This window comes from Orbicella faveolata, unplaced genomic scaffold (genome assembly GCF_042242905.1).
Source record: "Orbicella faveolata isolate gen_17 unplaced genomic scaffold, um_ofav_v1 contig_3, whole genome shotgun sequence".
Lineage (NCBI taxonomy): Eukaryota > Metazoa > Cnidaria > Anthozoa > Scleractinia > Merulinidae > Orbicella > Orbicella faveolata.
This window is the reverse complement of record NW_028301558.1, coordinates 23074442-23097111: the sequence shown is the minus strand read 5'-3', so window position 1 is coordinate 23097111 and position 22670 is coordinate 23074442. Positions and strand designations below refer to the sequence as shown.

The following is a 22670-nucleotide window of genomic DNA, read 5'->3' as shown; positions in this document are numbered from 1 at the left end:
GGCAACTCCATCGCAGAATAACAGCACAAATAAACTGATAAATACTGCAAAAGACAAAGAGGACTCGAAATTAGCAACAGGAGCAGGTAACAACATTACGTTACAGTTTCACTGAAAAACGTCTTATGGATCTGTAAGCTGCATTTGTTCGTTCGCCGAAGTCTTCAAGCCGTGGAAACTCGAGGAGTCTAACACATTAAACTTACGAAGTCAACTGACATGTCAACAAAAGCATCCCAAATGTTGTAATCAGAATCAATTTCATCTGCCTTTCGGCCTTTTTTGTATTCGAGTTTAATAATTTAAGACGATATTTGGCTTAATTGTGTAGATTATTTACTGGTTGTCCGGTGAATAATCTTAACACCACTCCTAATCACCTATTGAAAAACTTCTCAGGAAGTTTTAATTAAAATAAAGATTTAAAAGAGAGGCTGCCAAAACGGTTTTCTTAACAACCATAAAGCAATTATTTTCGACTATTATAAATTCAGAAAGTTAACCGGTGCCAATAGAGTAATATTGACAATCCTATTATTTTCGTAAACCTCCATTTCACGCTCATTAGAGTAACGGGTGATGTAAGTAAACTAAAAAAAGTAGCACAGTACAAAATAAATACGAAAACACCTGGGAAAATCTACATGATCTTTAATTTGATTGGTTCGTAAAAATAACACGAGCTGAGAACAGGGGTAGCTTTTTGTTTGCGGAATTGCTCAAAACATCACCTTTCTCAGGATGTCCTACCAGCCAAGCCTCCCTCTATTTGTCAAGAGTAAATAAAAAACAGAAAATTCACAAGCAACGAAGTTTTCATCCACTGTTCTGCAGAGATTGATGCTGCTTTATATCGGCCTCTGTAATTGCTAAAGTTTGTACAGTGTCCATCTATTACCATGGAATTCATATACTTGAGCCGAATATTACGTCCACTGAACATATAGGGCCGAACCCACACACGACCGCTCTCATGTGGCTTTGATAGCTCAGTTGGTAGAGCATTGCACCGGTAACGCAAAGGTCGTGGGTTCGAATCCCGTTCAGAGCCTGGAATTTTTTCAGGTCATTTTTCCAGTAGTGTTATGGCTGCATTCGCATCACTCATTCTTTCAGTGTCCACTGTGTATGTACGTAATACAGTAGCAAGGCCTTGTCAGCCTCGCATGTAATATTATGCTATATGGAGTTGCTATCAATCACATCTTGTTCCTACGTGCATTGGGAACCAAAAGTAATACAGTCGAACCTCTCTACAACGGCCACCTTGGCGACAGAGGAAAGCGGCCTTTGTAGATAGGTGGCGGTCATAGGGAGGTAGTGGTGTACATGCATTATACATTATATTACGTTATTTACCCTCGGATTTCAGAGTAGCTTATGCAGCTAATATCTCCGAGCATTTAACTATCAGATGAGAGATAGACCACCACACCGGGAACTACGTCCCCAACTCTTTTCGATCAGTGTGTGGGTTCTATTACGTCCCACAGAATTAATTATGTAGAGATGTGAGACAGGGCCTACGGTTTATCGTCCTTATCGGAGAAGACCAGAAAGTCTAATCATTTGCAGATGTCATTACAAAGGCAGCACTTTCTCCTCAATTATTTAAAGACCCTGAGTGTTGGCCCGGCCGGGGTTTGAAGCCGCGATCTCCCGCACGGTAGTCCGGTGCTCTACCACGGAGCTAACCGGTCGGCGGTCGGTTTAATATGACAACTGTCATAATTCGGGGTTGCAACACTATTGCTTTCAAAAAAAATCTTTATTGTAGCATATAAGTATGTAACACAATCGAAATTTATCAATTAAACAGAAACAGAGACAAGCGACAGGTGGTAACTGGCTCAAGTTTCATGATCTTTTACAATAAATAGTTGGGTTTTGTATACACCGTTTGTCAGTCGTTGATTAACTGGCAGTTGTTGAGAGGTTATATTGGCAGTTGGCAGGCGTTTTAGTGGCTGTTGTCGTTGCGGAGAGGTGGCCGTTGTAGAGAGAGTAAAATAAGAGTGAATGTAAGGACCGTCCGCCGGGACGAAAAAACAGTGGCCGTTATACATAGGTGGCCGTTATACATAGGTGGCCGTTATACATAGGTGGCCGTTATAGAGAGGTGGCCTTTAGTAAAGGTTCGACTGTAATTCCCAGTACAATAAAGCAATGAAGACTTTTCATGCATCACTGGTGTTTGATTTTGATTTGGCGTTTGTGTGTCACGTGGTACATTCAACTGGCTTCAGACAAATCACTATCCAGTGGCAACACTTACATCTGGCGCTTGGCGTCATCCGCTCTTCAATTTGGGCAACTGCTCCCTGTGCAGGCCAATACAATGCAATGATTTGAAGTAACCATAGTCTTTTCATCCGATATCATATTCTGTTCCAGTACTTCATAAAACTGTCAGTGTCACTGGACAAGACCTGGTTTGTCTCGTATTGGATACTCTGTGTAGTCAGTGTTCAGCCATGACTCCCTTCGGTTACCACCAGTTTACACAGGTAGATAAGGTTTATCAACCTATCTAATATAACCAGACCAACGAGAACGCAGAAAGACTGTATTTCCGTGTTATCATTCCAAAATAATAGACCAGTTTAGTAGTTACTTTCCTTAAGTGAAAATAAAAACTGCAATGCTTCTGTAAATTCCAGTCAGGAATGGGAACGAATTTCCCAGTGAAGATTTTAAGAAAAGAAATTTCAACGCAGAGAAAGGTCTGTGACTTATTCCTGTCATTAGCCACTCGTAGCCGCTACAGGTATAAGCTAGTAAAGCTCCATTTAAATACTGCCAACTCCCGAGAACTCGAACTTTCAAGGGAAATTTCTTGAGAAATAGCTCCAATGAATCCAGTGTTTTGGACTACAGAACTGATTGTTTTGAGTTCTCACGTACGGACAAACATGGTTCGAGTTAAAGAGGTTAAAACCATATATAAAATGACTTGACGGGAAACGAAAATTGGCTCCAGTAAACGGAAGGTTCGTATGACGGTAATTCTGGGAAAATCGATTTCGTGGTTCGAGTTAAGACAATGTACGAGTTAGCAGGGATTCGAGTTATCGGGAGTCGAGGGTAACTTATTGATTGACTGATTTAACAGTCAGAACCACTCGGACCTGTGCAGTGCTACATATACGTGGTAAGAATGGTTTCATTTGAATTTGAGCTCGTTTATCCAGACTCACTGAAAAGCTTCTAGAAGATTGCATTTCTCTGCATTGTGGAAACCATGAAGACAAGAGAACCACAGCCCAGGGTGATAAATAAGTCAACATTAGGGTTTAGATAATACATAGGGCACTACTGTTGTTTACACCTCTGTTGAGTGCAAAATCTTATCCATGAATAATGTAATAATAAAAATATCTTGAGCCAGGAGTCAACCTCACCCTCAGGTGGTTTTCAGGCTGGTCCTGAGTAAAAATTATAAATATACAGTAGCTACAGTGTAAATACCAATGCCATGCACCAATACCAATGCTAAATATCAATGCTATGCACAATTTTATTTCAAGTATGACAAGAATTTGGCACAAAATTTACACTTAATAGCACACCACCTGTACCCCAAGAAAAGTTGACAACATTGCTATTGTATATTGTAGACTTACATTTACATAATTTGTTTTCAAAGAAAAAAAGCCTGAAATGATAATTAGATGATTTTCATTGTTATCTCCCATCACACATTCTAAGATCGGCGTCAAGCAACTGAGTTGACCACCCATAAAGCTAGAGTGGTTCATGACTGAATTTTTAAGTACTCAGAATCCAGTTTTTGTTATTGTTCCACCATTCCTAGCCAATCTGCCCCCAATAATCCTTCCACTCACCCATATTTTGGCGTTTTACACACTATCTGGGAGCGTGTAACAGGATGCAGTATGGTTAGACTTACTGTAACTGAACACCATTGGGTTAAGAAAAAGTTTCGACCTAGGAGAACTATCAACTTAAGAGAGGTTAAAAGATAGAGTTTGTTTATTTGCAGCTACTTTAGACGATTTAACTGTGACCCATCAGTACACAAGAGTTTTTGGCCTGCTCATTAAATGATTAACCTATCTCTGAACATAGATCATGTCACCCGAGGTTTCATCCTTCCATGATCTTTCTCAAAGTCTGTCACAACTGATTCCCAAACTTGATCATTGTACAAGACATCTAAAGCCATCATGGCCAAAACTTTAGCTTGAATAACTGCCCTTGAGTGGGCTTCCTTTGTCGCTGATGCCAAAGTGAATTCATGAGTATGATTAGCAGCAGATGTTTCAATGTCAAAGAAAGGATGAATGGATGGTTTTACATGTGACACATTGCCCATGTCTGTGGACCCAACAGCTGCTTTGGCCTGTTCCTCTCGTGATGGGAAAGTCAAGCCAAGTTCCTCTGCATTCTGTTGGTACAGCTTTGCTAAATGCTCATTAGTTGCCACATTAGAATAAAACACAGAATTCCAGTCTATGTCCACAGTGCAACCTGTAGTTTTGAGGAGATAAAAAAATTGGGCATTAGTAAATGTGGTTTCTTTTGCCGTGATGTGTACATTTTATCTCCAATTTTAATCATTAAAATGATTCCACAGAGCTCCCAGAACATGAATCTCTCGGAAATTAATCTGAATAGTACATTAATTTGTGTTTTTTTTTTTTTGTTTTTTTTTTTTTGTGGCATTCAAAATAATTACATTTATTATATGTACTGTAGCTTCAACTGTTTCAGTTCAACTGTTTCTGTTTTCATTATTCTAGATATTCCAAAACAAAACCTTATCCTGAAATTGCTCATTGTGTAGTTGCAGAAAATATCCATACCTTTCCCACAGAGGGGATTTTTTTTCAAGACCCCCCCCCCCCCCCACTCAACCTCACTGGAAATTCCAATATTAAGCTTGATACATTTCTTTAAATGTTTTAATCTTAGAGAACCCCCACCCCCCAGGATATTCCAATAGATAGATAGAAAACTTTATATACATGTAAACATGGTAACTTTGCCCAATCCCCTCTGTAGGGGGAGTATGGATATTTTCTGGGACTAGCTACACGTAAGACACTGGTGCTTTGTAGTTCTTTAAAATAAGAGTTACCGGTTGCCTGGGCTGCAGACTCAAAACATCTGTGCACTTTCCCACGAAGACTGCCTAGTTCTTTCTCAGTTGGAGCTCTCACATAATATGCTAATGAAGCCTTTTCAGGAATTATGTTAGGCTTTGCTCCTCCATCTGTTATAACACCATGAAGACGCCAGGATGGTTTCAGCTGTTGTCGCAGTACACTCAGAGCATTGTATGCCATAACCGCAGCATCTAATGCATTGACTCCCTCCCATGGAAAGGCACTAGCATGAGATGATACTCCATGGAACAATACTCGAACATCTTGCATCGCTAAGCATGTTGGATAGACACAGTTGAAAGGTTTTGGGTGGGCCATCAAGCAAAAATCCACCTCATCAAAGCAACCATTCTCAATCATTTTAATTTTTCCACCCCCACCTTCTTCTGCTGGAGTGCCCAGAACCACTACTTTACCCAAGTCCTGGTTTGATCCCTCAAGTGCTGCCTTTAAACCTAAAATTCAATTTTAAAAAAATTCAACAAATTGTACCAGATAATGTCACAAAACCTAATATGTACTTGAGCCTCTTTAAGGGGATAAACCCCTAAGAGTGTCACACATGTATGCATAAAGTAAAAAAAAAAAGAATAAAGCCTTCTGTGGAAACGTCAAATATATTTTCAGGAATTGGCCAGACTTCATCTTCGAATTTCTGAAAGAACAAACCCCATCTAGTGACTCAGGGTAAAATGTTGTAACTCTTTCTTCCTGTTGATTATAAACCATCTGCTACATGTAGATACCATTTCGCTGTTGTCCGTATAACAAAATAAGAAACTAAATCATTACTCTTGATTGGGGAGGTCTCTTCGATGGTTCTTTCATTTGCAAGGGGGGCATTGGGGTCTATTAAAAACCATAAAACCATAGAAAAAGATCATCCCAAGCTGCAAAGGCGCAAAAAAATTCGATGAAAAACGAAAACCCCATACAAAACCATCAAAACCAGCAAATTTTCACATCCCAATTATCAAAACACTAATTGATCTGATATATGCAATGGTGACAGGTGGATGTGACTTGGCTGAAGCCTCTCTTGAGCCCGGTCTTTGCATGCTCATTTTTTAAAAGTAGCTGGTAGTGGATCCTAATTAAATTAGGAAAATTCACACAAAAGTGCTGTGTAGAATTGCAATTTTGCAGTTGCAAAAAGCTATAGTTCTGGAAAATTACATTGAAAATCCCTAATCTAACCTTTCCATTTGTGAACTATGAGCTAAAAGTTTGGAGAGGATTGGATTGGAAGGTTGAATCAATCAGTCACATGTGACCTGTACCTTGGTCTAAAATGCGATTGTTCAGAGGAAGCTAAGGGACTGATCAAAAAGTATGCGGGGGGGGGGGGGGGGGGGCCAGAGCATTTGGAAATGTGGTGGATATAAAACACATGGCCCACCCCTTCCTTTTGGCACAAAACTAATTGACCCACCCCTAAATGAAGGTTGAAAATTACATGACCCACCCCCCATATAAAACATAAAAATTCTTTAAAACCTGAAGCCAGCCACCAAGAGAGCAGCAACCGAGACCACTGAAAATGAGGATGCCAGCTCCAGTGAAGATGAAGAGGACAATAAGGAAGAAAGCAACAAGGAAGAGAGTGGGAAGGGAGAGAGTGCAGGTGATCAAAGTAGCAGTGATCAAGACAGCCGAGAAGGGAGCATTGATGAAGTTGAAGAGCAAGAGGAACTGATGACGGTTGAGCAGGCAGAGTTTATGGAACAGTACTGAAATGTCTTTTTTCGGCAATTTTAATAATTATGAAAAGTTCACGACGAGAAATACATAATTTAAGTTGCTTTTACTTGTAGTCTCATAGAAGGAACAATATAGCAGTGAAATGCAAACAAAAAGCAATCCTTTCACATTGTATACAATTTGTACATTTTATATGCTAAAAAATGGCACAAAAGAGACATTTTTATCATTTTAATTTTGGTCAGATGTAAATTTAATACATACAAAAATGAATTACACATCGGCAACGCTGCAACGCTTTACATGTGTGGCCAGCTTTTGCAGCAGAATCAAGCTTTCCATTCTTAAAAACAGTACTTTTAAGTAAGTGCCTATTCCTGTTTTAAAATAGGATGACCCACCCCCATGTGTCGCTGAAAATTGAATGACCCACCCCTTTCTGAGGGCTCAAAAACTGATGACCCACCCCTCTCAGCTATTAGAGTGTTTTATTATTATTATTTATTACTCTCTGCTCCGGCCCACCCACCTCTGCCCCGATACTTTTTGGCCAGTCCCTAGCTGGTTCATCTTTTGCGTTTCATGGCTATTCAAGATCAGTTAAGGCGCAGATAATTGCCACCCAGATCAAAGAAAACCCAGAACCCAAAATAAAGGAAAAACTGAAAACCGCATCAGAAACCAAATCAGAAAACCCACTAGTGCTTTTGAGGAAAACTGAAAACCACATGCTAACACACTGAAATTCCACAAACAGCACAGAACACCAAAACCGAAAAGCCAATCTAAAAAATAGTCAAAACTGCAAAACCAAAAATCCCAGCAACCCCCATTTACATTTTTCTCTGGAAAGGGTTGGGGTAGGCTCAATTTCCAGCTGTTTCGGGAGTCCAGTTGTCTATCCTCCTCCCAACTGGTGTGGGGCAAGGGAGACTGGATCACAAAACGGCTGGAAATCGAGCCTAGGGTTGGGGTAGATCTGATCGCAAAATCATTAGAAGCCTGGCTTGAATCTGTTTAGTTGTTGGACCTTCTCTGATCTGACGGGTGGATCGTTTCACGAAAACGCCCCAGTGTACCCCAGACAGTTGAATTCCTAAGGGCGCCTCTTCTCAATATTCAATATGTCGACCGTGATTTCCGCAAATTTTTGTTCTGGTAATAATTCCTTTTTAACTACACATGTATTTAATGACATTCATTCCTGTCTGTAATCTTACTCGTGATTTTTGCAACAGTCCTGTGAGCTTGCTGTAACAAGCTTCTGATCTATGTTACGGTTTTCATCATAGTTGGGTTTACCACTTACCCAAGGCAGCCCCCACTCCAACCTCAGATATAAGGTTATGTCCACAGGCATGTCCTATACCCGGTAACGCATCATACTCACAAATAAGCCCGACAACTCGCCTTTTACAAAGACCACTCGAGGCGCGGAACGCGGTGTCGAGTGTGTGATGCTTTGTCACCTCGAAGCCTTTTTCACTGAAGAATGTGGTCAGCAGCTCATGCGCGTACTTTTCCTCGTAACCAAGTTCTGGATTTCTCCAAATCTTTTGGTTGAGCTGAAAAAGTTCGGGCGCAAAGTTGTCTATTGCGCGCAGTGCGATTTCTTTTACACTTCTCAGTACAGTCGCCATTCTTTTTAGTCTCTCAAACTTAGCCTCGATTCCACGATTCAGCCGCACGACCTTCCAAGGCGTAGGAGAGGGCTTCCCAATTGGGATGTATTGCATTTTTTTCCCTCCCTTCCCCATTAAAACACTCCGTTGTTCCCTAACATTTATCGCCAAAGTTCCCGTTATTAGTAGAGATATCCCTTGTAACGATTTCTTTCAAGGAAAGCTGATTGATCATATGTTTAGTCCATTGACATCGCCGGCGAGCAGTTGAGTACAGTTAGGATTTTCTTGAAGTATACCCTCGCACCCTCAAGTCCAGAAGGAAGTCCCTCAAATCGTCCTCGCCAAAAACAGGATTTGGGAGGTGGTATACATTAAATTCTGAATTTTTTATCATGTAGTCTTAATTTTACGCAGTGCCCCTTTTGATACCAGTCCATGGCTGATGGGGCTACCCTGCCTAAATAAAGATGACTTGACTTGACTTGACTTGAGGGAAATATGTTTCTACTCAAGAACGGTTTTCTTTTGAGCAATCTGTTAGAAAAGCGATTTGCCGAAAATATTTCCGAGTGGTCCATCTTAGCGGTCCGTAATGCAAAATAATTCGGATAAAAACCTCCACAATCGGGCCATAATCCCCTACCCCCAGAGCGTACAAAGAAATAAAACACAATTCGCAATCGATCACCCGCTTTGAACTTCCGCTGGGATAAAATACGATATTAAACGACTAAATCCGTTTACATTTACCTTCGAACAAACCTTTCAAAGGCCCTGTTCTTCGAACCACAGCATTACATACAAAGAACGTGTGGTCTCTTGACGTCTTCTAACATCACCATGACTGCGAGGCCCACTTATTGAAATCCCCTCACCCCTCTTAAAAGGTTTCAAATGGTCAACCAGAGGCCAAGTTCCTTCCCCACCGGGAACATCAACTAGTCAAATGCCTGGGGTATGCCCGTAAACACGCTCAAAGACACTAGAATGTTGTGTGCCTTAGGTAAGGGAAATAGACGGACTTCGGAGATACAAGGAAGAGTTCACACTTGCCTTCTTTCGTTCTCCTTTTTGTCATTCTTAACTTGGCCCGTGATTGATATAGAGGATCAAGTCTCCGAGGGGGTGCTCCTTATGTGGGCTATATAGGTATGTGCGGCCCCAAAGGTTAGGGTTTTTCAGCCATTTTGGTCATAAATAGGGTATCGAGTTTGGTCATTTTAGTCTTAAATAGGATATGGTTTTAGCATTTTACAAAAAGCTACTTTTTCATCACTACCAATAAGACCGTCAACAAAAGCCCTTAATAACTAATGCTTAGGGCAACTGTGCCAACCGCAACGGTCATAAATAGGGTATCGAAATTTTGGCCAGGTCATAAATAGGGTACAAAAATCGCAGATTTTAGTCGTAAAAAGGGTAAGGGTTTTGGGAAGTGGGCCGCACACCCCCACCCAACTTTTCTGGGAGTAACCCTCCGGGAGTCAAGTCTCTGGTACAATTCATCATCATGCTCGTTCAGGCATGTTACGTAATAATGTCTCCCAGTATATCAGCTGATTATCACAAACATCTTGCATGAAGGGCGATAACGTCACAAGTGGACAATAAACACCGTGTTTTGAAGGGATCACTAAAGAAGGGTCGATTCAAACGCGACACTTTATTATCCACAGGTAATCAGTTTGTTAGTAGCTGATGTTTCTTGCAGCAAATAAACTTAAAAACGCTTTCATTTTGTTATACCTACTCTCTTTAACAATTAAAAAAGTTACGATAAGTTAGGTGCGTTTTAACTGCACCATTCTCCCTTCAGTAATGTACATCTTGACAGTAATTTGAGGTAATTTTGAATCAAAGGGCATTCACCACAATTATTTATATCGGCAATATCATAGAGTATATTAAACTTAACAAGGTTTATTATTACAAGGGCAAGATGTTTGCACAACTAAGTCTAATCTTTTTTTAATGTTCTTGATGCAAAATGCTAGACACCATCCATCTCCTTGTGTGATGAAACAATGATTTCTTGCACTGATTCAAAATTAGCTCACCTGCTATAACATAAAAAAATTCCACAATCATTTTATGCACCTGCATGTACTGCAGTATTTCATTACTGTTTTCAGAAAGGAAGAGTGGTGTGAAACAACTTAAAGCACTGAAATACGACAGAAAAAACACTTCTAATTCTGACATTTCTGCTTAAAAGTATGGACATGTTACTGTACATAATTTAATAAATGTTCTGAGAGGTTGGAGACATTAATTACTATGTCAAGGAATGCTGGCTATGAACAATGCATAACCAACATTACTCGACACATATGCACAAAATAATAATGGTATCAACTGACTACATCTAACTGTCACAACATGTTATATGCCTGCAATGCCCACTAAACAGGTCCATTTGATGTGATACATGCTGTACATTCTAGCTAAACAAAACTGAAAAACTCAGAATAGTGTATCAGAGTTCAGTTGAATGGTGTGGGCAACCTCATAAATGTCTCTCTAATCAGTCAGAAAAATGATCCTGTACAAAGATTTGAGAATGCTTGAATAACTTGCCTCTAACCCAGCCAAAGAGCTCAGAGGAACAAGTTTAAAATGCCACTTAACAAGATGGCTGCTAAAAGAGTTTTTATTCACTGATGCGCACACTGAACACGAGGTCCATGCCCTGCTTCATCGTCACTGCCATCCTCATATGCTTCTCTTCTCTTCTGGTGGTACCTGGGGTCAAGCTCTGTAAGATCCACCTCCTCTGCATCCTCACCCGGTGAAGGCTGCTTAGGCCGACTTGGAAGTAATGACTCAAGTAACTGCAACATAAACAAACATACAGGATTCTCATTGTGATAACAAATGTACAGAACTTTGATCAGATTGAAAATGAAGGATAAATAAATAAACAAATAAATAAATATATAAATAAATAAATAAATAAATACAAAAAGCTAGGGAACATTAAAACATATCACATTTCTAATTATCATATTACACAACACTGGTTCCCAAGGAGGACATCAAAATTTAGCATTCATTAACTGAAATATCTTGACTTCACTGTTAATCACCCAGGATAACTTTTCATGTACTGCTATAGCCCTCAACATTGAGATTTATGCAAGTATTTGTGATTTCATAGTCAGATATTGACTTGTGAATTTGTCCCTGGCAAACAAATATACACAAACATGTGCAATTAATACACTACTTCTCATCACTTTATTGTTAATGCTGACAAAATGTTGTCTGAAAGTTTATCTGCTGTTGTATAAATCATTAATTAAAATGCTGAGTGTAATCAATCTAAATACACAGTCCACAACAAAAATACTCACCGACATTTTGTCGCAGGGGATGAAATTATTGGGTGGAAATTCAATTTCAAATTTGATATAGAGGTTTCCTTTGTCATAAGGTCTTCTGTAACCTGGCATGCCTTCTCCAACCACACCTCTTATACAACCTGGCCAGAATTAAATAATTCATCATTATTATAAAACACAGTCTAAATCCAGCTCTAAAAATACATGTTCCCAGGGTTCTCCATAACCCCTGAAAACATGCAAAAAACACCACTTGATAGCAATGGACTGCCAACCTTGAAATTTCCCACGATGCAAAATGTACTTAAAAAACAACCTTTTCATTACCTCCAAGCTGATGACAATGAAAAACTCTAACAAGGAAGGAGAATATTACGAAGGTAATCTCAATAACGGTCTCTGAGTGAGTGTCAAGAATCTTTGCTCATCAATAATGAATGGTTTATACCTTGTGTAACAATATTAATTTTGATGCCAGTCATTAAAGGGCATCTGACAGCCTTCTGCACATGTGCAGCAATTTCATTTCTTATCCAACCCCACAGTTTTCAAAGTTGATACTTACTAGAAGAATCCCTCTCCATTGACCTTGTGGTGTGTGAAAATAGTAATACTAATATTGAAGAACTGTTTAGTTTTCCATGAAAGATTAAAATGCCAAGTTTGTGTTTTAAATTCAATACTGTCTAGAAATACAATGTCCTCGAGAGGGGTTTTCAAAGCATCTAGAGATGAAAGCTACTTTCAACCCATATCCATCTTGTTTTGAAAGAAAAAGGGAAAAAAAGAGATGGGAGGATGAACTTCAGAAAATTCATATAGCTGCAGATGTACATGCAAGTTGGAAGAAGGTATAGCATGTGTGCTTGTATACAACGGACATAGCCCTCACACAACATAAACACGATAAATATTCTTTATGAACGAAAGATCCAAAGCCAACAGATAAAAGAGATTTTTGAAAGGCAGGTGAAACTCCAAGCTGACACGATTTCTATTGCACAGGTATGCACTTTATTGTGCCAATGGCCCTTTATGTTCTTATTATTCCCTGTAGGGATTACTGCACTAACCTGGCTCTATAACCTGTCCAGCTGGATATTTTACAATTAAATCTCTCTTATCAAGGTGTTTGATCACCATATGAAAGCCACACAGTGCTTCTGCTAGATGAATTTTCTTTGTCATGAACAGATCGTCTCCCTGACGGCTGAACAAATCATGATCCTTCTGCTGCAGGACCAGAATAACATCACCAGGTTCCACACCAGGCTACAAAAACATAACAACATCTAAATGGGAATTGTCCAGTTTGTATGTTTAATTTCACATGATATCCACAAGAAAACAGACAAGCAAAATTTCCTTATGAATAAATATTGAAAACATTTATTAATAAACATTCAAGAAAATGTAATTATTATGTGTTCATTTCAAGACCATGACACTATTTATGCTAGTCAAGATACATGAATGTTATCTTATGCAGGCTTTTAGCCAAATGGGTGTCCAGGCATCCTGTGGACAGTCACTTTGTTAGGAATATTGTTTTATTTTCCATGTTGCCTTACTGTTTATTTGGGCAGACCCTGAAGCACATTTTGGATGCCCTTTTTTCCATTTACTGTCTCTCTCCTCCACAGAGGCTCCCTAGGGGAAGGGGAAGTGAATTGAGAGTGAGAAGGCATGCGGGGGACGATGGCAGAGGCCTCTCTTTTCCCAGTGTTCCCAGCACTTTTCCGTTCTTCCCTCTCCCCAGCCTCCAAACTACCAGCTTACATGGTCAAGGCAGCATGAAAAAGGCCTCTGCAGAGGAGAGAGATTAGCAGTTGTTTCCCATGATTGCTGGACATGAAACCAAAAATTTAGTTTCCATGAAATATAAAATCCTTGGGCTTGTGGATACAAACTATACATTTTTTTTTTTTTTTGGGGGGGGGGGGGGGGGGGAGGAATTTTTTAAGGTTACTCAGCTAGATGGTTAATACTGCCAAAGTTAAGTTGTAATTCCTGTAACAAATTATTGTATAACAGTTGTAGATCTACAACCTCCCTCGCTGTGTGCCACAAGGTTTGGCTTACCTCCTGGTCTCCCTCCCCTCTGAACGTTATCTTTTGACCATCATTCATACCCTTGTCTACATGAACCTGCAGAGAACAATCACAAGAATTACTATACATGTAGCTCTTGTTTCCGTCTGTTCAGAGAAGCACTTGACACCATGTAAGGTATCTGTGTGACTCGCATGTCCTATGGCTTACAGATTTTCATCTACTTTACTTTTCAATGCATGTAGTGGCATATGCTTGTACTTTACCTCTAATATCTTGCTTTCTTTGACAACTTTTTTACCCTGGCATTTCTTACACCTGTCTTTAGGATTGAGTACCTCACCTGAAAAATCACAAAGCACAATAAGTGATATGGCTTGGAATACAAACAATCCTCCTGGTGAAAGAATCTCCCTTTCTATAAGCTTACTTGCAATGATTCACTCAGTTCAACAACTGTTGATTATCTGACATTGTACATGGACCTTGTCTTTCATACAATGTTGACAATACAGTATTTATTTAGTAATTTTCATTTTTATGAAATAACTTTATTTCAAGAGGGTTATACTACCTGGTGCTTAGCACTAATAATCTGCAGCCCTCAATACTAATTAATATAATAATTATCTACAAATTATAATATAAAAACAATAAAAATAATTATGAAACAAACAACTACATAATTAAGCTAAGAATAAAACAAGCCAATTAAAATGAATTATAAATGCTGCATAATTTAACATGACTGCAAACAGCTGACATTAACTAAAGGAGGCAGCTATAATCAGCAAAAGCTACATGTAACACAAAGTGCAGAAAGTTTCAGGAAGGCAACATGTATTCTTTGATATCGAGTTAGTTGATTTTATTGATCATGATTGAAGTGCAATCAGTAGGAAGGCAGCATGGACATTTCGTCAAACAAAATTGTCAGACTACTTCAATCGACCATGGTTCTTCATCATTATGCACATCCTACATGAATGTTCTCTGTACTTGCAGAGAGTGTTTGCATCAATGAACAACTCATAATATATAAAAAAAAATTATTACCTTCACCACTGCATTCATTGCAAGACGTCTGCATTTGCTGCACCATTCCAGGACCAATCGGACGAATGGTCACCTTGATGCCACGCCCTTTACACCCTGGGCAAGTCCGAACAGCTCCAGCTTTTCCACCAGCCCTGCCAAAAATATGCTCATGTTTGTTTTGTTTTTCACAGGACCATCAAGAAAGTTAAATCCAAGCCAAGAAAATGTAATGTACTGTAACAAAACATGCTACAAACAAACTGATTTCCTTGTTTTGTAAAATAGCTAACACTTGCAGCCTGATAACCAGTATGCTCAACTGGAGCACAGAGTCATTGCATTTATTATTTCATAAACAAACATATATGTATTCTGTAAGTTTCACTCAAACGAGGATAAAAAAAACAATCTTTTATTAACTTCTTACAGGTCAACCACCTGAACTATAAGAACTGAAAGCTCTGGGCCTCTTGGAAAGAAGAGTTAATCAATCAGATTGTTACTTTTGAACAAAGGATAGCTACCTTTTTCTTAAATAAACCAATAACATTGAAGAATACAAACTTACAATAGTTCCATAACAAAATTGGAAACCTGATGAAAGTGTGGATTGCCACAGTTTCAATCCTAAGTTTTGTGTGTTTTCCAATGGTTTCAGTTTGGTTGTCGCCAACTAAATTTTCCAAGCGAAATTTATAATTATGATACAAGTAATTCATCATCAAAGACTGAAGCTGTAGTGTGTATATACATGTACAAACTGTAACACAAACGAGTGTGTGTGGATCGTAATCATGCATTCATGTCAAACAGACCCTTATTTACCTTCACAAAAAAAAGCACTCCATTGTTCTCAATTTGATTGGTTACTTTTCTTTCTGGTGGCCTGGTTCAAGTACAATGTAGTCACACTGCAATTATCGCCTTTGTTTAAGACCTGCACCTTTCTTCTGATTAGAGTTTCACTATTATCCTCAATATAAGGCACAAATGTCTTCTTTGTCTTACCCTTTACACACTGTGCAGATCACATTCTTACTGAGTTGCAATTTGGTTGACTTTCCATTGTAAAGATCTTCTAATGTAACTCTGCAAAAACAATAATGATTAAGCTTGCACAAATATGCCACAAATTACATGCACATGCACAATAAATATGCAGGATTTATTCTATTGTACAGGACTGCATGCAGGGTTTCACTAATGACCGGGCACAGGGCAAATTGACTGGCAGATTCATCAACTGTCAAATAATTTGGCTCTTATTCCTGACAGTTTTCATATAATATTATCTTACAAGTACATTTTGACTTCTTTCATTTGAACATCACTTATACAGTACTGTGGCAGTCTTGTGTTATTTTCATGTGTCTAACAGTCTTCTGAAAAATCCAGCTTATTTCAAGCTAAAGAAACAACCTGTAGTTGTGCTGGTTACAGTACATTTTATTTCCCTTCTATCTTCAATTTTTGAAGCAAATTCGCCCAATGATGTAAATAGAGACTGTTCATAAAACTCATATTACAGTAAGCCACCACCTGATTTAGGCAGCAAGAGGTGTTTTTACCCCTATCAAACGGCTACCATGAATACACATAGTTTGACATTGTTTTTAGAAAAACTGATGACAGATAAGACTCCAGAATAGAAGGGGATGGCTGATAAAAACATCTCTCATTGTCCAAAGGCATTTCTTTTATCACCAACATGGTCTTTTGATTTTCCAAGTGTTTGCTTTTTGTGCCCAAAGATGATCATTGAGACCATCCCTATTATATGGAACAGTTGTCACAAGCCACCAAATGAGTTTGTATTCAAAGGAAATTATGTCTGTTCATACACGTACATGTAGTTATATCACACTTTATACTACTTTCTGTCTAACCCCTGTTAAGGAGCCATTTGCCATTACTGAACTGGCCACTTAAAAAGGGTTTGACAGTTCAAGTGTTTGTGTAGCAACAAGTGAATCACATGGAAATAAACATTACTTTAAAGGGTGAAATAGATCTTCTCCTCGCCTTCTTCTCTGTCTGAACCCTCCACCACCTAAAAAATGAGTAAATTGCATTGGATTCACTGTAATGAACAATCTGATGCTTATTATTCCTAAAGTTCACAACATTCAATTTAGACATCTTTTACACTTTAATTAAATTACAGATGTAAGATGTCATCTTCTCATTAGTGATAATGTTTGTCACATGAATGTAAAAAGGGTGAACTTGACATGTCAACTGCACTTGAACCAATCAGATGGTAGATCAAACCACACATTACTAGACTGACAATAGTTATTACTAATTTAATTTCTAATTTAATTTAATCCATTTTCACTGCACAAATTATGAGCCATATGAAAACACAAAAGCAATAAATCATATATCACAAAATAGAAAGAAGAAAAGCAGCAGGGAAGGACTAGAAGGGAACATTATTAACTAAGTGAGAATCTCATAGGATATCTGTCTTTCTGATATATTAAGGCTGGTTTTCATAAGCGGCAGAGTCGAAATCAGAGGCACAGAGTGAAACAATCTAATGAAAATCAAGCTGACAGAGTCAGAAGCAGAATACCAATTGCGCTCATAACTCCCTCGCTTATGATCTATTGAAAACTAAGAATAAAGAAATCATAATACTTGTTTCAGGGCCTTGTGATTAGTTGGTGTTTCTTCTTCTGGTTTCTATTCCTACAATCTAGTTTGCATTGGATCACAAGCAAAGGAGTCGTAAATGAAATCAGAAGAAATGGAAACATTCTGATTCTTCCAATTCCAATTCTGTTGAGTTTATGACTCTGCTATTAATGACTCCAATTTTTTATCTCAATAGGTCATAAGTCCTCCACAAACTCCGCTAGTGAAAACCAGCCTTTATGATGAATCTATTCCAAATCACAGTGTAACAAATAGATGTGACTTAATCATTACATTAAAGCTGTATGTATCATTCTTTTGGCCAAATTAAAACAACGATGTTGTAACATCATTCCTTTACTTTTTAAGGTGGCTCAACGCAGTTTTTGATGCCTGTGTTTCATTCACCTTTTTCTCTAAAACCCTTGATCCCTCGGTCGCCAAAAATGGCAACAAGCAAGTTAACAACACAAACTTTGTTTTTTTGATAATTAAGCTGACGTATGTGCTGTTGCCATGGCAACATGAATAAATATAAACGGGCCTTTAAAATCGCTTTTGTCGATTAGTAGAAAATCTAGTCATTAGGTTTTCTTTATAATTTGCATTCAGCAAGCCTGTAACAATACTCGCAAGTTAACACCATTTTGATAATAATTTAGCAAAGAGATCTTTAATTATCCCTTGTTGAAGGTTCAAAGGAATATCTAGAATTTCCTCTGTTAAAGTTCACTTTTTTTCAATGCTCTAGTTACGTATTTCCTAAAGTATTTTCATGCCAAATTTCATGAAATTCTAATGAGTGGTTCTGGAGAAAAAGGCATATTTTCGAGAAAGCAATTTTTCATTCAGTCACAATTCTTTTACTTACTACGCATGTGCTGCATTTAACTGGGTTCTTTCGGTAACAATGCAAAAGCTAAGAATTGCTGGGTTCTTTGCAACGTTACCTTTTCTAACATATCTTTCATTGTCAATCTCTCTTGAAATTATGTGACGAGTCTCTTCAATGGTTCAATAATTTACAGCCTAAACCGGCTACAATGCTTTCTCAATTTACCAACACCAAATACCAATCTTTCTGATAACCAAACAAAGGATTTGCGTCTTCTTCTGTTATATACAAAGCAATACCACTATGCTTGCAAAACAATGCAAAAGAAACAAGATACTTCTGAATTCATATCTAAATTTATTATCCAGCTTGAAATAGACAGATGACTTGACGTGACCATGTTGCCCTTTCCCCCGGCTATATACATTTGTACAAAGCTAGAGAAACATATTGTTTGTAATATTTACTATCATATACATTATCGACTACTTGTATTTTTCATTAGTATGTTATCAGTTGTAACAACCCTCTTTTTTGTACTACTTTTGTAATTTGTTGCAATATTGTAATATGTTTTTATCAATAACATAAACTATAAAAAAAAATCTTTGTAATAAAAGATTAAAACCATCAATACACTGTGTTCAATTCTAGAGAAAAATAGCACAGATAATGCGGGCATTGGGCAAATAAAGTGATCGCTCTATTGATGGCATGTTTGTTTTTTACAATCCTTGTGCGCACGCTGAATCGCATCGGCAAAAGCGTGTGCGAAAACTGTGTTCGGCCACCTTAAATTCATGGGTATGAAAACCTCTGTTTAAATTTCATTATAAACTGACAATCACAGTGCATCACTTCACATTATTGAATTGCTGAGAGATCAATGTAATTACAGCTAGTCTTAAATTTGAACACCTTTCATACACTTCCATGATTTTTTTTGCCTTTAAATTTTGCCTTCAAAGCATACCTAGAAACTAGTTACTATGTACTATGTCAATAGCTTTTGTTTGCTGTCATTAAACAGTGAATTCGTGATGGATTACAATATTTCAACTGCTTCCTGCAGATCTTCATCAGCTAACAGGGCAAACCAGTTATGTATTACGATTTGTAAGACCATTTATCACAAATGCTAATACACAAATTTATCAGAGAATTTATCTCCTGATGGAGACCAGAATTAAGTAAATGTTGCAGTCCACATTCAAGTATGTAGTGTAATGAAACAAAACACAAGCCACAAAAAAAGGTCACCCTCATAGAAAGTAATGTAAATATAATGACCAGGTGCAAATATAGAATTGATAAACATGATCATCAAATTGAAGTTCTTCACATGATATCAGAAGGTTGGTTTTCCAAGGATGTAGCAAAAACTATCTATTAGTCTGCTGACACTTGTCAAGCTATAACTGTAGAAAAAAATTACAATCAACTTTGCACTTTTTCATCGCAGGTTATGACCTGTATATATACCTAGTATGAAAACACTGTGAAATGACATGTTAGCCAAACACCATTAGTTAAAATGAACCAAGTGGAAAGTCGGACTTCAATACATGACTGACAAAACAACACAGCTATTATATATAACCTTTTTTATATTGTAATATTCCAAATGGTTTATTTTAATGAAGAACTTCTAAACCATTGAATTAAAATGATGTTCTTATGAGAAATTATGACTTCAATATTACTAGAAATTACAGTTTTTTGGTCCAAGATAGTAATAATCAAGAGTTACTTGATTTTATGATCTTGAGCATCTCTCACATCAAGTTAGCACTAGAATAGTTTTAGGTGTGACAGTACAATCAAATAATTTGTGTTTTTGTTTAGCTATAACTTAGCCATAGCATAGCTGAATTGAATAGAAGTACACAATTGTAAAACAAACACAGCAAGAAACCAGCATTCTTTGTAAACTTCACTTTTTTATTGGATGGAAAAGATCTCCTTCTGCATGAACTCTGTACGCTATCTAAATCAAAGGTTAAACATGTTAAAAATCTTTCAGTATTACAATTGCTTTCTGAAACCAAAAAAAGGCAGAAATGTTACTCACAAGTAAAACAAAGGCTGTTAGTTTTCTGTTTCTGGTTTATTTTTTTTACTTAAAGATTGACTCTTCACTAACTGAAGGAAAATGTAATTTCCGCATGCTTAATATTTGCGTGTGAAGGTGATACATGTACATGTATAATAAACGTCATGCTAAATTGTAGTAGGATTTTTTTTTTTTTTTTCATCATGTGTGATCACACTGTACATGTCAAAGGGTGAATGAATATAGCACAAGATAATTGGTTAAAAAAATTGTTGCTAAAAATAAAGCACTTTTTAGATATCACAACAGTTAACCAATTACACTCAAGAAGCGATCATCAGAACACGTTTTATGAAAAAACACAAACTTAATTACAGATCAGCAGTCATTCCTTCTGTTGGTGAAACAATCAATTACAAAGGATAAATTATTTTTTCATCAAAAACAAATATAATTATGGCATGTTAGATTGCATAAGTAAGACTTGAAATTAACATACAGTATATTTCCTGGAATGTACATGTTCCACGTAGAACATGCACTATAAGGTCTATAATATTCCCTCACTGTTCTAAAATATTCCCGTCCTGTTCTATAATATTCTTTTGCTGTTCTTTAATATTAACTTGCTGCTCAAGTTGCGAATGATGTGAAGTACGAATGTCCCCAATTTGCCACTGGTTTCCTTGGTGACAAGATATTTGTAACGCTATGCAAAGAGTTCTATTTTCAGCGAAAATTACCCCGAGATCGAGGGTCATCAATTTTCCACAGTTCGACAACATAATAAAAGTCTAGATTTCTACATGAATTCATTACCAATGGTGACACTTACAGTAATATTACGATTCCACAAAATAGCCACTTATCATGTTATAGTTTAGAGGAAAACGGTTGCACAACGAATTCATCGCATGCCAAAATTTGAATTTCGTGTACATATCTACGCGTAGAATTCAGATGTTAGCTAATGTCAGAGATTTCTGCCTCGCAAAAGGGGTTGAAATTTCCCAAGAACGGGGCATTATAGAAATTCCCCCAGCTAAACAAGATAAAAGGATTATTTTATGACGTAGCTAACCCAAAGGAGCCGCAAATGTGGATGGAATGTTCTTAATACATCACCGATTTTCAGAAGCTGGGCTGATATCGAAGTCTCGACACCAATATCTTCACAAAAGACGACTTACTGTTCCTTTCAGGGCTTTGGCAAGGCATGGTCGCAGTGGAACTCAATAAATACGTTCGTCACTTAAGCATGTTGCCAAATTGTTGCCAATTTGATATTTGCGACTTACCAGAGTCGTGAAAAGACTAAATGATTTGTCAGTTTCTTTGCTTCTTAGCTTAATCCACTTCCGGTTAAGATTCGTTTTTTGGCATTTTCCTCCATTCTAAACATGCTTAGGACAGTAAATGTTCAGGCGCCAACACGATCAAAATATCGACTTACCGAACATTCCACCGCCAAAACCACCAAAAATATGCGACAAGAGATCGTCCATACCTCCACCTGAACAAAAGTATAAGTAAAAAAGGTAAAACTATGAGGAGAAAGTGACAAGATGAAACGTAAACGAAAGAGCAAATCAACTCAACTAAAGCTTCCTTTGAGTCAAACATGGAGGATAATACGTCACATTTAAAGCGGAAAGCAAATTATGGTCAATTTGTAAAGTCTAGGCATAAAAAGGTCGGTACAAATGAAGTTAAAAAGAAGGATTTAAACGGTTTCCAAATGACTTACCCATACCAGCACCTTCGCGAAGTCCTTTCTCTCCATATTTGTCATAAAGTTCTCGTTTTTCAGGGTTCGAAAGAACTTCGTGAGCAAAGCTTATTTCCTTAAACTGAAGACAAAAGGTTAAATTCCAATTTTAGAACCTTACATACCTAAATTATCGGTTTTAAAAATGAATAACTGCAAAGCAACTGACTCACTCTGTCGCCAGCGTCCGGATTTTTGTCGGGATGATACTCTTTCGCGAGCTTCCTGTAAGCCTGACGAATTTGATGATTTTAAAGCAGTGAAAATCACAACAGTCGACAAAGAAACCTCAAAAGATTATTCTACACTTTAAAAATCCACCCAGTTTACCTTTTTTATCTCTACATCACTCGCATTTGGCGTAACACCGAGAATTTCATAGAGCCGCGTGTCCGCCATATTGGGCAATAGAAGGCAACTGTTGTGTGACCGGCGACCGTCAGATGACGTAATAGTGCACGTGCTCGTGTCCAGTCAGTCGCAGACGA

The 22670-nt window shown here is 37.8% G+C and overlaps 2 protein-coding genes across 2 annotated transcripts; both read right to left on the bottom strand.

Moving 5' to 3' along the window:
• Window positions 1–3975: 3975 nt before the first annotated feature.
• LOC110053055 (peptidase M20 domain-containing protein 2-like) lies at window positions 3976–8638 on the bottom strand. Its single transcript, XM_020759240.2, has 3 exons — window positions 8140–8638; window positions 5102–5584; window positions 3976–4491 (listed from the first exon to the last, which is right to left on the bottom strand). Exons 1-3 carry the CDS (start codon window positions 8585–8587, stop codon window positions 4091–4093), a joined length of 1332 nt encoding a protein of 443 aa, XP_020614899.1. The 5' UTR covers window positions 8588–8638; the 3' UTR covers window positions 3976–4090.
• A 1721-nt stretch (window positions 8639–10359) lies between these two features.
• On the bottom strand, window positions 10360–22625 carry LOC110053009 (dnaJ homolog subfamily A member 2-like). Its single transcript, XM_020759195.2, has 12 exons — window positions 22513–22625; window positions 22356–22415; window positions 22162–22264; window positions 21868–21927; window positions 16879–16936; window positions 15895–15975; window positions 14905–15038; window positions 14115–14191; window positions 13879–13944; window positions 12870–13068; window positions 11809–11936; window positions 10360–11286 (listed from the first exon to the last, which is right to left on the bottom strand). Exons 1-12 carry the CDS (start codon window positions 22579–22581, stop codon window positions 11110–11112), a joined length of 1212 nt encoding a protein of 403 aa, XP_020614854.2. The 5' UTR covers window positions 22582–22625; the 3' UTR covers window positions 10360–11109.
• Window positions 22626–22670: the final 45 nt, after the last annotated feature.

Excerpts from the sequence above, each read along its gene's own strand:
- LOC110053055 (XM_020759240.2), bottom strand. The coding sequence starts at position 8,587 with ATGGGGAAGGGAGGGAAAAAAATGCAATACATCCCAATTGGGAAGCCC. Across the intron at positions 5,585-8,139 it reads TGGAGTGGGGGCTGCCTTGG|GTTTAAAGGCAGCACTTGAG; the intron begins GTAAGTGGTAAA and ends ATTGAATTTTAG. Across the intron at positions 4,492-5,101 it reads GTCTGCAGCCCAGGCAACCG|GTTGCACTGTGGACATAGAC; the intron begins GTAACTCTTATT and ends TCAAAACTACAG.
- LOC110053009 (XM_020759195.2), bottom strand. The coding sequence starts at position 22,581 with ATGGCGGACACGCGGCTCTATGAAATTCTCGGTGTTACGCCAAATGCG. Across the intron at positions 22,265-22,355 it reads ATCCGGACGCTGGCGACAGA|TTTAAGGAAATAAGCTTTGC; the intron begins GTGAGTCAGTTG and ends TTTTGTCTTCAG. Across the intron at positions 11,287-11,808 it reads TCCCCTGCGACAAAATGTCG|TTACTTGAGTCATTACTTCC; the intron begins GTGAGTATTTTT and ends TTTATGTTGCAG.